General features: G+C 42.3%; 1 protein-coding gene across 1 annotated transcript in view; it reads right to left on the bottom strand.

Annotated features, from left to right (window-relative positions):
- LOC122810494 (neuron navigator 2-like) overlaps nt 1-15669 on the bottom strand; it is a 2968645-nt gene that overhangs the window by 777229 nt on the left and 2175747 nt on the right. The window contains exon 23 of the mRNA XM_044082075.1: nt 324-376. Coding sequence (XP_043938010.1) covers nt 324-376 — 53 coding nt within the window. The remainder of the gene's footprint in view (nt 1-323; nt 377-15669) is intronic.

The raw sequence follows: 15669 nt of genomic DNA, 5'->3' as shown, positions 1-15669 counted from the left end.
GCACTCCGTTATCAACAGCTGACTGCACGCGCACTCCGTTATCAACAGCTGACTGCACGCGCACTCCGTTATCAACAGCTGACTGCACACGCACTCAGTTATCAACAGCTGACTGCACGTGCACTCAGTTAACAACTGTATGCATTCCTCTTTAGCCTGGGTCATGGCTGAAAACGGTCAATAGACCAGCTAACCTACCTGGTGAACAAACAGAAAATAAAACATACAATTAAATACTAGTAGAGCTCCTTAAAATGTGCTATCCTACTCATTAGTGTTAACAACCAACCTGTTTGTTATTAGGTGCAGTTCATGGTACTTACGGTTGAGTACACAGATGATGTACTGGAAACCAAGGACAGTGAGGAACCACGGACTGCGGGGAAAAAGAAAACAAAACAGAGTCAGCAACAGCACTTTTACTAGCTAACTTCCCCGTATACTCCTTATCATCATTACTAGCTAACTTCCCCGTATACTCCTTATAATCATTACTAGCTAACTTCCCCGTATACTCCTTATAATCATTACTAGCTAACTTCCCCGTATATTCCTTATCATCATTACTAGCTAACTTCCCCGTATACTCCTTATCATCATTACTAGCTAACTTCCCCGTATACTCCTTATCATCATTACTAGCTAACTTCCCCGTATACTCCTTATAATCATTACTAGCTAACTTCCCCGTATACTCCTTATAATCATTACTAGCTAACTTCCCCGTATACTCCTTATAATCATTACTAGCTAACTTCCCGTATACTCCTTATAATCATTACTAGCTAACTTCCCCGTATACTCCTTATAATCATTACTAGCTAACTTCCCCGTATACTCCTTATAATCATTACTAGCTAACTTCCCCGTATACTCCTTATAATCATTACTAGCTAACTTCCCCGTATACTCCTTATAATCATGCATATTTAAAACAGTTATGTTTTATCTTTATAACATTATTATTTTTTTCAAAAAATGAAGCACATACAGAAAAAGGCAGACACAAAGAAATAAATCACATTACAGCAAGGATGTGCGTGATAGAACTGCCTCTGGGCAACAATACTAGAAAAAAGCTGGATTACCAAAGAAAACTGTTTTCCATATTTTGTGGTTTTAAGAGGACAGTTTTGACGGTCCAAAATTTTTTATTCACAAGGGTTGCTGTGCAAAATGACTGACTGCAATCCAGAAAGCTTTACCAGCAAAGATACATTTTTATGAGGGACTGGAAAATCCCAAGAAGCAAAATCAGGGACAGTAACGGGTCCGCAGTGCTCCGGATAAGTGTTAGACAACAGTCACTGATCTGGTGGGGCAGTCCTAGTGCCACACAGTGCATTCCCACTTGCTGAGATCAGTGTAAAACTAACATTGTTATAGCTTATGTGTTATAGCTTATGCTTGGGAGAGTATGTTTGCGTGTGTGTGTTGGGGGTGGGGGTTGCAATATAACAGTAATAAGCTAGCTATAATTTCTTTTGCTTGTTATCCCAAACTAACTGCCCTGCCATTATGCTTGTACAGTATGTGTGTGTTGGGAGGGTGGGGGGTATACGCAGTTGTAGTGTATATAAAGTTAACAACTTGGCCATAATTTTGTTCACTTACCACCACAAACATAGACCCTGCACATTATACATGGCTATCTTTGGAAGTTTGGCAAGAAAAGGGTGTGTGTGAAACCATCTGCTCATTGGCAGTGTGGCTCACTGAGTAGAAGTGTCATTTTACGGTGCTTTATCCTGCTTGTTTTCAGCTGCGGCTTTTTCTATGTGGAGTCTGCATACCCTCCATGAATCTGTGCGTCTGTCCATGTGCTCTGTTTTCCTCCAGTACCTCAAAGGCATGCAGTAGGTGAACTGCATTTCTCCAGGTTCCCTGAAGGTGTGTGTGTGTGTGTGTGTGTGTGTGTGTGTGTGTATAAATATCACTGATTTTTATCTGTGCGCACACACACACACACACACACACACACACACACACACAAGAATGCCAGGCACATGCATAATTTTTCTGGCTAGCAGTAAAAAATGTAGTTAACAAATAATTACCTTTCAAAAACAAGGCATGACATACATTACAGAATATTCAGACCTTCGCCTGCATCCATTCTAAAACCAGCCCTGCTCAGATGTATGTACAGAAGGTTGCTGTAGCTTGTGTTGCGTCTGGTGTGGTACAGTTATTAGTTCTTTAATTTGCCTCACAATCAAACCTCAGAGGTGTCCACAGGATGCACAGAAGGTCAGTACAGCTTGTACTGGGGCTGGGTATAATGGTCATTGCCCCCCTCCACCAGTTTTCTCACAGACCTCAGAGACGGAATGTGTAGCAGCATGACACTGTTGGACTGCTGAGGAGCAACAAGTTGGAATACATTACTGTGCCCCCCCCTTCACAATTGCACAGCACACGCACACATACAGGTGTATCTACCTTTGGGGGTAGGGGTGAGGAGTGAGGATGAATGTTTTATATATATATATATATATATATATATATATATATATATATATATATATATATATATATATATGTGTGTATGACAGCAGCCACTTGACCATTTCAACATTTGCTGTCATCCCAATATACCACCAGAGGGTTGCACATGCAATGATCATCTTTTATTATTTATTTCTTTTTTTTTGGGGGGGGGGGGTCAGGAGGCAGGCAGTGCTCCCAGATAAGATTAATGCATCTTTTCAAACATTTGTCTTGTTAGCTTATTGTGAGCTACTTATTTATGTCAAAGTTGAACATTAGGCCTTAGGCACAGCTTATGCCTTCACTGAAAAAAAGTAACAGACTGAAATTCTTTTCCTACTCATGATTTTTGTTCAGGATCAAAAGGTTGGGAAATGCTCTAAAACGCACCTCAGAGCATATATAACCTTATGGCTTCTAGGGGCTTGATAACTCCACAGCCCAGCTGAATTATTTTCTATACTATTACTATGCTATCTTGCCAGGTAAGGTAGGTTGAAGGATGCAAGAAAAAATAAAACTGAACACTAACACTGAATTTCTTTCTTTAATCATAATTTTTGATCAGACCTTCATGGAAATCATGAAAATGTTATTAAAAATTTAAAATGCACTTCAGAGCATATAAAAAGCTATAGCTACTTAAAAAAAGCTTAACAATAAAGCAAAATGTGAGAAATTGAAGCAAAAAATAATGCACATAGTGTAAGCAGCTCAGGATTGGGGGGGTGAATGGAGGGTAAAATAGTAGGCAGTAGAGGCACCATGGAGCCGCTTGCCTAGGGCACCATGTCAATTAAAGCCAGCCCCTACATAGGGTTGCTGTAATGCATCATCATTTCAACTAAATGCCAGTCAGTCACTGTGAGTGCCCCTCTGTGAGATGAGCCAACTTAGTGCGGTACACAAACCTATTATACTGTGGCATCATCAGAGTGAAATGGGCCAACGCAGTGCTGTATACAGGCCTGTTTATATTGTAAGAACATCGGAGTGAGATGGACCAATGCATTGCAATATGCAGGCCTGTTACGCTGTAAGAGCAGTGGAGAGACATCATCGGAGTGAGACGGGCTAACATAGTGCTGTACACATGCCTGTCATATTGTGAGAGCATCTGAGTGAGATGCCAATGCAGTGCTGTACACCGGCCTGTTATATTGTAGGAACATCGGAGTGAGATGGACCAATGCAGTGCAATATGCAGGCCTATTTACATTGTAAGAGCACTGGAGTGACATCATCAGAGTGAGACGGGCCAACGCAGGGCTGTACACAGGCCTGTCATATTGTGAGAGCAACTGAGTGAGATGGGCCAACGCAGTGCTGTATACAGGCCTGTTATATTGTAAGAACATTGGACTGAGATGTATCAATGCAGTGCGATATACAGGCCTGTTACACTGTAAGAGCACTGGTGTGAGATGTGCCAATGCAGTGCAATACACAGGCCTGTTACATTGTAAGTGCACTGGAGTGAGATGGACCAACGCAGTGCAACATGCAGGCCTGTTACACTGTAAGAACACTGGAGTGAGATGTGCCAATACAGTGCAGTACACAGGCCTGTTATATTGCAAGAGCACTCGAGTGAGATGTGCCAATGCGGTGCAGTACACAGGCCTGTTATATGGTAAGAGCATTGTAGCTACAGTTCAGTTTGAGTGTACGACTCCTAAAACTCTGCAAGATGAACTAAAAGGTTGCTTAGGAGGTGTGGCAGTGACTGGGTGATGCTAAGACTGAAAGTCTTCAGCGGGCCCCAAACGTGACACGTGCTGATCGGGCACAGAGGCCCCTCTCCGTAATACCTTCTACCAGTCATATCAGCTCCTGATAGGAGACAATCACCACCTCCACTACTACTGTTACTCCCACAGGGAACCACTGCACCAGCCACCAGGGCAGAGCTACCAGACTCAGGTGAAGCAGGTAGGGCAGGGGTTGTGAAAGCGGCACTGAGAGGTTGTGACAATTAATGACAGGTGCAGGCAATTAACTAGGAAATGACAGAGTCATAAACTCTGAGGCATTTTCATAAGGAACACTAATTAGTATTTAAAGTGGAAGTGACAAGCAGTTCAGTGAAAATAAATGAAACCGGACACTGAATAAAGAGTACACTTTTGCAATTACATGCATCCAAAGCAGGCTTTAGCCCTTCATTCAATGTTAAATACAACATTGCACAGTTTACTTAATTAAGGACACCCAGTGTACTTTCATGCAAGGTTAAAAAAATCAACTAACAGAAAGCATGCAACTTGGTTTTCACATCTGGGAAGGAAACAGAGAAATGACTAGGACAGATGGTATTTGTGCAATACTTTAAGTAGGCTATAGCATGCATTTTCAGTATGATTAAATCAACCCTTAGAATATGTACAGCCTGTGGTTGCAGCTGTCCGCTTGGGCCATTTCCCCTACATACAGGGTAACTTCCCTTTTTGGAAAATGTATATAGGTTTATGCATTTGTTATGAGTTAAAACAGAGTGTGTGGGAGGTTTACAAATGTACTTAGTTTTGTTTATGGACTGTTTTTATTAAAGCAAAACGTCTCCAAATGTTGCACAGTTTCAAATAGAGACAAGACGCAGCAGGTATATTACAAGGTGAGCCTGTCAAACATTAATGTGAATTTCAAGATGGAAACATATTTATAACAACCATCATGTAGAATATATGAATGTACAAGCTTCTTATAAGAAAGACTTCATTAACTTTATTGTAGAATTTTAATGGCCCTGTAGGTATAGACAAAGAATATGGAATAACCTGCAATAGTCGTTTTCTATATTATGCAGCTGGACTGAAGCCAATCATCTTCTAATTTGAAACAAGAAGACAAGAACTATGACATTCTCTTTCCCTCACAAACCTCTTGCACCTACAGCATTTTAACATCACAGATAACCATCACAACGCTATTCCCCATGATTAAAGGTATAAATACCTAGGACTTAACCTTGACCTTTCTCTAATTGTTCAGCCCATACAAAGTCAGTACTATAGTCCTCTCTCAAATTACTTGGCTCTAGAAAATCTCATCTGCTGTCGGCCTACAGCCTGCAGTTTGATGGAAGAATGTGCTCCTTCAGAGGCTGGAAAATTGTCTTCTTGTTCTTACTTTTCACTCGGCGCACGATACCAAAAGGCTGCAGGTTACAGGAAACACAGTCTAAACATCTGCCATTCTGGCAGGCAGAAGAACTCACCACTGCGAAACTAGCAGTTTCAGTCATAAGAAAGGCAACTTATTTCATTGGTACTCTTAGGCCTTAAATTTTACAATAAAACAAAGAGAATTTTGGGTAGCCATTTGAAACGTCAAAACCCACTACAGCAAGTCCTGAAATACAAAGGCTGAATTGCCTAAAGAATGGACTTACATGTACTAAATCCTTGATGCCATTTCTCAGAATATTCCTTTTTCTCAGAAGTATGACGATCTCCGAGTTAGTATACATAAGTTCGGGGGTGGGGAGTGGGGTTGCCACCCCTGCAAAAAGAAGTTTAAAGGAGAAGAGCAATTTTCAAGATGAGCTCTTCTGTGTTTTCAGTCTTTTTTCCCCCGGTTTATTAGCACTTTGAATTTTGAGTGGCAACATTTCAACAGGGTGATGAATTTTAACCAGAAGAGTAATCCCTTAAATGATATAGCCATCGTCACGGAAACAAACAATTCAGGAGCTTAAAATTCATCAAAGCTAAGTTTGAGGCAAAAATAGCTACTCAAGCCAAAGGCCATTGTTACTTATGTTCCTAATTTCAGAAGCACACCACAGTGATATGCTAGCTGACTGTGAACAAAGTCACCTAAACTCACTGAGGCTGAAGACATAGTGAACCTACTGGCCAAAAAATTTAACTCTAACTTTATCCCTCTCTCCTCTCCATCTGTCCTACAAGATACAGCTGAAACGCGCTCACCTCCAGCTATCACACAAGTTCAGGTCCTGACAGTGCTATCAAAAGCTACAAATACTGCATCAATGGGTCCTGACAAACATCTCCCTCCGGATGCATCTTAAATAGCATGAAACATGGTTTCACCACCCTCCCCCCCCCCCCCAAAAAAAAAAAAAAAAAAAAAAAAAAAAAACACTGCTCAACCTCGGCCTACATACCAGGTTTTGTACTAAGCATATGGAAAACAGCTACAGTAATTCCCCTTCATAAGGGGAAACCTTCCATATTCCCAGGCAATTACAGACCCATAAGTCCCATCACCCCCATAGAAAAAGCCATGGAAAGATGTATAATGGAATTAATCAGTCAGGACATAGGCAACTTCCAAACATGGACCTATCTCAGCTTGGATTCATCAAGAGCAGTTCATGCTTACTCATCCTGTGGACTTTTTTGAAAAGTAACCAAAGTAACAGATAAAGGTAAAATGCTACACACTGCATACCTCAACCGGACCAATGCTTCTGACACAATCCCCCACTCAGGCAATGTAGAAAAGCTAAATAAACTGGAAATAAAACCCTACATCACTCCAGATAGGATGCAGGAGATCAAAATAGGAGAAGCTACCTCCACAAAGAGACTAGTCACCAGTGGAGTCCCCGGAGGGTCAGTGTTGGGATCTCTCCTGTTTGGCATCAACTTCCCTGAAGTAAAAGAAATACCAAAGGGCTCTGGCTGACTAAGTTTGAAGATGACTAAAAACTAGGAGCAGTCATTGAATCCCAAAACGATTTATCTATCCTGCAGGATGGTTTGTCGCAATCCCAAATAAATAACTGGTACCAAAATCATGGACTGAAACTGAACGCCAAAAAATGCATTATTTCCTTTAGGATGTTATCTACACTGGGAAACTACCACACTGACGATATGCTATTAAAAGTTGACCCAATTGTTCAGGATTTGAGAATTTAAGTGGACAGTAAAATAACTTTCGACTAACGTGTCAGCTGCTGAAGAAAGTCTTTCTATATTGTGCATCTTATACATAAAGGGACTATGTCTATATCTACGGACGTCAGCCATCAACAGGCCAATCACTGAGTATACTGTCCCCCTTTGGCATGCATCTGCCTAAACACATGCAACAACTGGAACACCCGCAGAAATACCTCACTAAGAGGATACAAGGCCTAAACAATGTGTCCTCCATGGACCAACTAAAAGCCATGTCATTATATTCTGTATCCTACAGACTCCTAAGAGGTGACCTGTGCCTGACATACAAGGCATCCTCTGACCCAATACTGATGGACCTACTGCACATCAGCAAGTCAAATGGCACCAGACATACTCAGTCTAGGGATCTAAACCTCTTCAGCAACATCAACAGAATGGTTTGAAGGAGCACGTACATCTTGCGGAAGATAATGGACTGGAAAATACTCTCCAAGTAAAACAAAGCTTATACTGGTCTATATTTGAGCACAACTTGGATCTATGTGTAGGTAATAGAAGATTTTAGTTCAGGACTGCCCCCATACTAATAATGGACAGAAGCAGCTCCTAAATTTTTTTATCCCATGCATTGGTCCCCTCAAAATATCTACAGTATGACCTTAGTTATTCTCACGAAGGGTAACATGATATTACTGACCATGGGAGAAGTTATAGCAATTTAACACCAAATGGGACTGGTCAATTCAAGAACCAAAACTGGCCAGGCTTAAGATGGCACACAGGGCAGCTAGCCTAGTACTTATCTATGAACCTGCTCACAAGACACTAAAATGTGGCTATTACAGACTTGTAAAGAAGTAAATTCCCATCAGAAAACACGTATTACTCCCTTTGAAACACCCCAGAGAATACTTTTACACCAGGCACACATGCAGTTAAAACATTCACTGGTCAATGGAACTTCTCCCCACTGGGCCCAGCTTCATGAAACAATCTTCTACCTGAATTAAGGGGTCTTAAATTTCTCCCAGAGTTCAAAAAGGTCCTATCTCAACATTTGAGCAAAGAATTTGCTTGCAAATACTTTAGGGATAATGGTTAACCTTTAACCTCACCATTTGCTAACAACCAGTACATTTAACCTCGGCAAGCCAATCAAGCCATACTAGATGTCAACATCTTAAAATTTCGACTTCACATTCTGTAAATTAGTGTTTTTTTACTGTATTAAAACCTCTCTACTTTCCCTCTCTTTTTGATCTAAACATATTTGAAATACAATTTTCTGTTTTTACAGGCTGCATCCAACTGCTATTCTTTGGACCGGCCCACCTACCTGCTTATTAATCTTCATCATCATCATCCCCTTTTTTCCATTTTCTAGATAGGATCACAGTTTCATATCAACTGTCACTATGTCTTTCAATTTAATGTCACTCTCCTACCTTCGATAGTCATGCCCGACTGTCGCAGGTCTTCCCTCATACAATCCGTCCACCTCTTTGCTGGAAGCCATCATTTTCCTCTTGCCTTCTTCCTGTATGTCCCAAATCTTCTTCACCAGATTAATCTGTTCTCTTCAATCTTCTCTGCAATTGGAGCTACCTGGGCTTCTGCTTGGATGTCCTCATTTCTTAGTCCCACAGTGTGCATCCGAACACCCATCTCAAGGACTTCATCACAATCACCTCTAGCGTCAACTGCTGTGCTTTTACTGCCCAGGTTTCTGTACCATACTGTAGTACAGGTCACACCACCATTTTGTACAACTTACTTTTCAGCTTCTTTGGCATTCTTCTATGAAACACTACACCTGAAACTCTAAACCAGTTGGCTGCCTGATTCTAGCTTTGACATCTTCATTCAGACGTCCCTTCTGTTAAACCAGCCCTCTCATGTACCTGAATCTGTTAAATTGTTACACTATTTTCCTTTCTATCACAATACTCCACTACTTCTGATTTTCGCCAATTGCTGCCATTACAGCAGTTTTATCGAAAACCAGACTATAAATAAATAAAAGGTAAAACATTAATGTTACAGGCGATCCATTTGGATGGAAATGAGTATATGAAGTTGGCAAAGAAAGAACTTCAGAATGGATATTCAGCTGCAATGGACAAAGGAAAAGGAGCTGAATACTGACTGTGAGAAGGACTCCATGGATAAGAAGGGCAGATCTGTGGTAAATAGGGATCACTGACAGGGAAGGACCACCACACTGGCATCTATTTACATTCCACATAAAACTACTTTTCTGGAGCACATGAGAACTTTGGGAGAAATAATTAATTTTCATCAGGGAATATTTTATATGGCTGTGGACTGGAACTTGATTTGCAATTACGAGGCTGTGTCAAGGGTACCAAGAAGAGAAAACAAAACAAAAGGGGGCAGTTTTCAGAAGAAATATATGAGCATATTTGGAATGGGAGGAACTCTAGTATTTATATAACTGGGCTAAACTGGATAGAAATTACACTTCACAAGAGCAGGTATACTTATGTGCCTGTGTCAGTCTTTGGTGACCCACATCCCTGCAATTTTATCTCCTCTTAAACTGCTCCACATACAAATCCAAAGAGTCTGTGGTGACTGATTGCTTTCCACCAGGAAAGAAGGGGAGACCTGGATTTAAGGATATTTGTTATCTTCACCAAAAGATTTCTCTTCTGCAAACCCAAACACTATGAGTTGAAAATATAAAGTGTGTTGATGCTGGGACCAAAGAGATTTCAGATACCCTTGTACCTTTCTCATATGGAATCTTGCCAGGGGGTATTAAAAGAATCATAGCTGCCATGAGACCCAGACTCCTGAAAGCACTCCATCAAAGTGACTGATGTCTGACTGGAAGACCCAAGATACAAATCTAAATAAGGATATTTTTTTTTCTTCTTGTGAAAGAAAAACTCTTTGAACTAAGGCATGTATGTGACATCGCAGGAACACTATCCTGTGTGAGGGAGTCACTAAGGACTTTTGACTGTTCTCTTTGAATGTCAGCTTGTGTAAAAGATATCTCATCCAAGACAAAGATTCCTGACACTTTGAAAAAGACTTTGCAAAGATGAGCAAGTCATCTTAAATATGGAAAAATGTGGATACCTTGTATCCTGCAATGAGCTACAACTGGAACTAGACACTTTGTGAGCACGTTTGTGCAGTGGACAGTCTAAATGTTAAGATAAAGAACTGATAACATGATCCAGACATATGAAACCTAAATAAATGCCTGACGTCTGGATGAACAGGGATGTGATGATAAGCAACCTATAAGTCTAGTGTTACCAGGAAAAGTACAGTTTTGTACCTACCATAAATGTAGATGTCCGATAGATATGCAACTGCAGTCCTGACATATGGGTTGTCCTGCCTCAGGCAGCCCTTCGGTCAGCCGGATTCCAAAGTCTGGGTCCGGCATCGGCTGATGTCGCCTCCTCTCCGACGTCAGAATGGCTGGAGTATAAAGGCATCCGCCGATGCCATCTTCTTCAGTGTTTCTTGCCCCAGATGCCAGGTGCCCTCCGAGGAAGGCTAAATTTTGTGAATGGATAAACAAAAGTTTCAAGACATGCACAACAGTAATCAACAGATACACCATAACAGATATCCCCAGCTAAATAGGAGAGGGGGAAAGGACCCAAGGGAAAAAACAGAGGGGTAGGAGGGAGGGAAAACCTGACTGCAGTTGCATATCTATCGGACATCTACATTTATGGTAGGTACAAAACTGTACTATGTCCTTCAAGAATGCAACTGCAGTCCTGACATATGGGTTGAATACCATAGCCAAGCTGGGGGTGGTAGGATCTAAGCAAGGGATGGTGTAGCTAAAAGACCCTGCAGGACTGCAGAAGCAAAGCCTGCTCGGGATCTGGAGTATAAAGGCAGGCTGTAGTGTAAATGTATGCACGGAGCTCCATGTAGCAGCCTCTAGAATGTCCTTTGTAGCCACTCCTCTTAGAAAGGCTGTGGATGTGGCTATAGCTCTGGTTGAGTGTGGTCTTATATTGGCTGGCACACTCTTTCCATGGAAGGAGTAACAGAATCTGATGCAGTGTCCAATCCATTTTGAAATTGTTTGTTTGGAGACTGCCTTTCCTTGCACTCCGGCAGCATAGGCTACAAATAGTTGGTCAGACTTCCTGGTGGTCTTTGTTCTGTCCATGTAGTAGCGTAATTGTCTGTGTATGTCTAAAGTATGCAGCAGCTTTTCCCCTTTATTTTGAGGATTGGGAAAGAAAGTAGGCAGGTGAATTGCTTGATTTAGAGACACCCTGGATATCACTTTTGGCATGAATGAAGGATTGGTCCTTAACTCTGTCCTGATGGAAAATGAGAAAGGGAGGTACTGCCATGAGGGCCTGTATCTCCGAGACTCTTCTTGCTGAGGTAACTGCCAACAGGAAGGCCGTTTTCCAGGAGAGGAATTGCATTTCTGAAGATGCTGCTGGTTCAAAAGGAGGAAGAGTTAACTTTTCCAAGACATAGTTGAGATCCCATGCAGGAACTGGTGGTTTTCTGGGAGGCTTGATATTCTTTATCCCTCTTAGAAACTGTCTTAGCAAGGAATGCGAAAACACAGGTGGATCACAGTTGTAGTTTGCTGAGATTGCTGAAGCGTGGATTTTAATGGAAGAATATGAGAGGCCATTATAAAACATTTCTGCCAAGTATTCTAATATCTGAGGTATGCTCATCACTGATGCATCCTGTCCCTTTTTGGCATTCCAAATGATGAATCTCTTCCACTTGGCCGAATAGGTTTTTCTGGTGGAAGGTCTGCGTGCTTCCAGCAAGATTTCCTGAACCTTTTTGGAGAGGGGGACATGGGGCAAAGTCATGGAACCCTCCAAGCTGTCAAATGCAATGTTTGCAGGTTTTGATGAACAGTCCTGTAATTGTGTTGAGTTAGGAGCAGAGGCCATTGTGACAAGGGCCACGGTTTGGTGTGAGTTATGCTCAGTAGCAAGGGATACCAATGCTGCCTCGGCCAATCTGGAGCTATCAGTATTCCTTTTGGTTGCTCTGCTTTTATCTTCAGTAACACCTTGGTCAGTAATGGTAGAGGAGGGAATGCATAGATTTTTAGGGTTTTCCAGCTGAAGGAGAGAGCATCCGTTCTCCAGGCTAGAGGATGGTGTGTTCTTGAGCAGAACTTGTCCAGGTGGTGATTGAGATGAGAAGCAAATAGATCTATGTCCGGTCTTCCCCATGCAGTTGTTATTTGTGAGAAAATGTGTGGATGCAGCCTCCATTCGTGTAGATCCCCGAAATCTCTGCTAAACCTGTCCGCCAATACATTGTCCTTGCCCGGAACAAACTGGGATTGCAAATGGATGTTCAGTTTCAGGGATTTTTCCCAAAGAGCCATTGTTAGTCTGCAGAGGGGATACGAGTGAGTGCCTCCTTGTTTGTTTATATACCACATGACAGTGGTGTTGTCTGTCCTTATTAGCAGATGGCCTTGTTATAGAGATTTTCCAAAGGCTTCTATTGCATGCATCACTGCCAACATCTCTTTTTGATTTATGTGCAGAGGCATTTCCGTCGGAGTCCATTGACCTTGAATGCATCTGTCCTCCATGTGTGCCCCCCATCCATGATCTGAAGCGTCTGTTGTAATGGATTGACTTGCTTGAACTTTGTTGAAGGGCATGCCTTGGTTTAAATGGCTTGCTTGAGCCCACCACAAAAATTCCCATTGCAGGCATGGAATGAGTGGTATTACGTCTTCCAGGCTGTGACTGTGTTGAGACCATAAGCTTTTTAGATACCATTGTAGCTTTCTCATGTGTAGTCTTGCCAGAGGGATCAGAAGGATGCAAGATGCCATGAAACCCAGGGCCTGCAGGATCTTCCTTGCGGTCAGCTGGGTAAGTTTTGCTAGGCTTTTGAAGTAATCTGGTAAATGCTGTTGTTTCTCCTCTGTGAGGAAAGCCATTTGTGACTGTGTGTCCAGTTTTGCTCCTAGAAAAATAATCTTTTGGGATGGTAATAGTCTTGATTTTTGTATGTTGACTGTGTATCCCAAAGCCTGTAGCAACTGAATGACATAGTCCAAGTTTTTTGTCAATGCTTGTTTGCTGTCTGCTTGTATGAGGCAGTCGTCCAGGTAAGGGTATATTTGAATCCCCTGGAGTCTGCAATGTGCAACTACTGATGCCAGGCATTTCGTGAATACTCTGGGTGCAGTAGATAAGCCAAACGGCAATGCTGAGAATTGATAATGCTCTGTTCCTGCAAGAAATCTGAGATATCTTCTGCAGCTGTGTCTGATTGGGACATGCAGGTATGCCTCCTTGAGGTCCAGAGTAACCAGCCAAGACCCCTTGCCCAGCATGGGAAGGAGTTGCTGTAACGTCAGCATTTTGAATTTTGGCACAATGAGAAAGGTATTTAGAACAGACAAGTCCAGTATAGGCCTCCATTGCTTTTCTTTTCTTGGAACAAGGAACAGTCTTGAATAGAATCCCTGGCCTTGTTCCTGAGGAGGAACTATTTCTATAGCTTTTATTTGTAACAGCTTTGCAACTTGTAAGAGAGCCTCTGCCCTTTGATTTTGTGGCGGGTTTGGCATGCCTTGTCTCGTTGGTAAGGTGTGGAAGTGGAACCTGTAACCTCTGTCTATTATGTCCAGAATCCATTTGTCCTTGGTTAAAATGTGCCAGTTTTTTGAGAATAAGGATAATTTTCCGCCTAGAGGAGCTTCTCTTTGAGCCTTGGTAGGCGGAGTGATAGTCAAGTCATTGTGATTGTCCCTGTGGTGCAGGTGAACTCCCTGCGCCACTTCTTTGATTTGGTGGTTGCCATTGGCGGCCCCTGTAGGAGCCTCGGTATTGCCCTCTACCTCGTGCACGCCTGTTCTTTCCCCTTTGAAACTTGTCTGAGTCCGGAAAGGACCAATTCTTAGAAGGCCAATTCCTACTGAATCTGGGAGGCTGAACCTGGAGGAAATCCTTGACAGTCTGTACTGATTTTGCCTTTTCCTCAATAGACTTCAACACATCCTGTGCATTAGCACCAAAAAGCTTCTGTTTTTCCAGGGGTGCATTGAGGAGCTTAACTTTAACATGGTCTGGCAGTGGCTGTTCTTTCAACCAAGCATGTCTACGTATAACGGCCCCTGTCATGGCTGCCCTACATGAAGCTTCCAATGCATCATAAAGTACAGTTTTGTACCTACCATAAATGTAGATGTCCGAACAGGATAGCATCTGCAGTCATAACAAATGGGTTGTCCTGTCGTCAGGCAGCCCTTCGGTCGGCCGGATTCCAAAGTCTGGGTCCGGCTTCGGCTGATGTCGCACTTCACCCGACGTCATCTCTGCTGATCTTCGGGTATAAAGGCATCAGCCGACGCCATTTTCCTCAGTGTTTCTTGCCCCAGATGCCAGTTGCCCTCTTGGTAAGCTATATTTTGGATAAATGCCAATGTTTCCAAAAAAGTAGAAGGCAAACAAAAAATAACAATGTATGTACATATATACAAACAAATACACCATAAGAGACTCCCCCCCAGCTAGCTATTAGGAGGGTAAATACCCTAGGAGTACCACAGAGGGGAAGGAGGGTGGGTAATCCTGACTGCAGATGCTATCCTGTTCGGACATCTACATTTATGGTAGGTACAAAACTGTACTATGTCCTTCAAGGATGCATCTGCAGTCATAACAAATGGGTAGAATACCATAGCCAAACTAGGGAGGAGGAAGAAGAATTATGGTGTAGTTAGGATCCCTTGCAGTACAGCAGTGGCAAACCCTGCTCGGGATCTAGAGTACAGAGGTAAATTATAATGCTTGGCAAATGTATGCACGGAGGTCCAAGTAGCCGCCTCAATAATGTCCTTGGTAGCCACTCCTCGTAAGAAAGCTGTGGTAGTGGCTGTAGCCCTTGTAGAATGAGGTCTTATGTTCTGTGGAATTGGTTTTCCGTGGTAGGAGTAACAGAATCTTATGCAATTTCCTATCCATTTGGAGATTGTCTGTTTGGAAATTGCTTTTCCTTCCCTTCCTGTTGTATAGGCTACTAAAAGCTGGTCAGTCTTTCTGTGAGCTTTGGTTCTGTCCAGGTAGTAGCGTAACTGTCTATGTACATCCAAGGTATGCAGCAGTCTTTCCCCCCTGTTCTGTGGATTGGGAAAGAAGGTAGGTGGATTGCCTGGTTTAAAGACACTCTGGATACCACCTTAGGCATAAATGTAGGATTAGTTCTCATGGACACCCTATCTTGATGGAAGATTAGGAAGGGTTGTACTGCCATTAAGGCCTGTAGTTTCGAAACCCTCCTTGCTGAAGTA

Source organism: Protopterus annectens, chromosome 9.part0 (assembly GCF_019279795.1).
Source record: "Protopterus annectens isolate FY-2018-M chromosome 9.part0, PAN1.0, whole genome shotgun sequence".
Taxonomy (NCBI): domain Eukaryota; kingdom Metazoa; phylum Chordata; order Ceratodontiformes; family Protopteridae; genus Protopterus; species Protopterus annectens.
The sequence above is the reverse complement of the archived record's forward strand: the minus strand, read 5'-3'. Positions and strand labels throughout refer to the sequence as shown.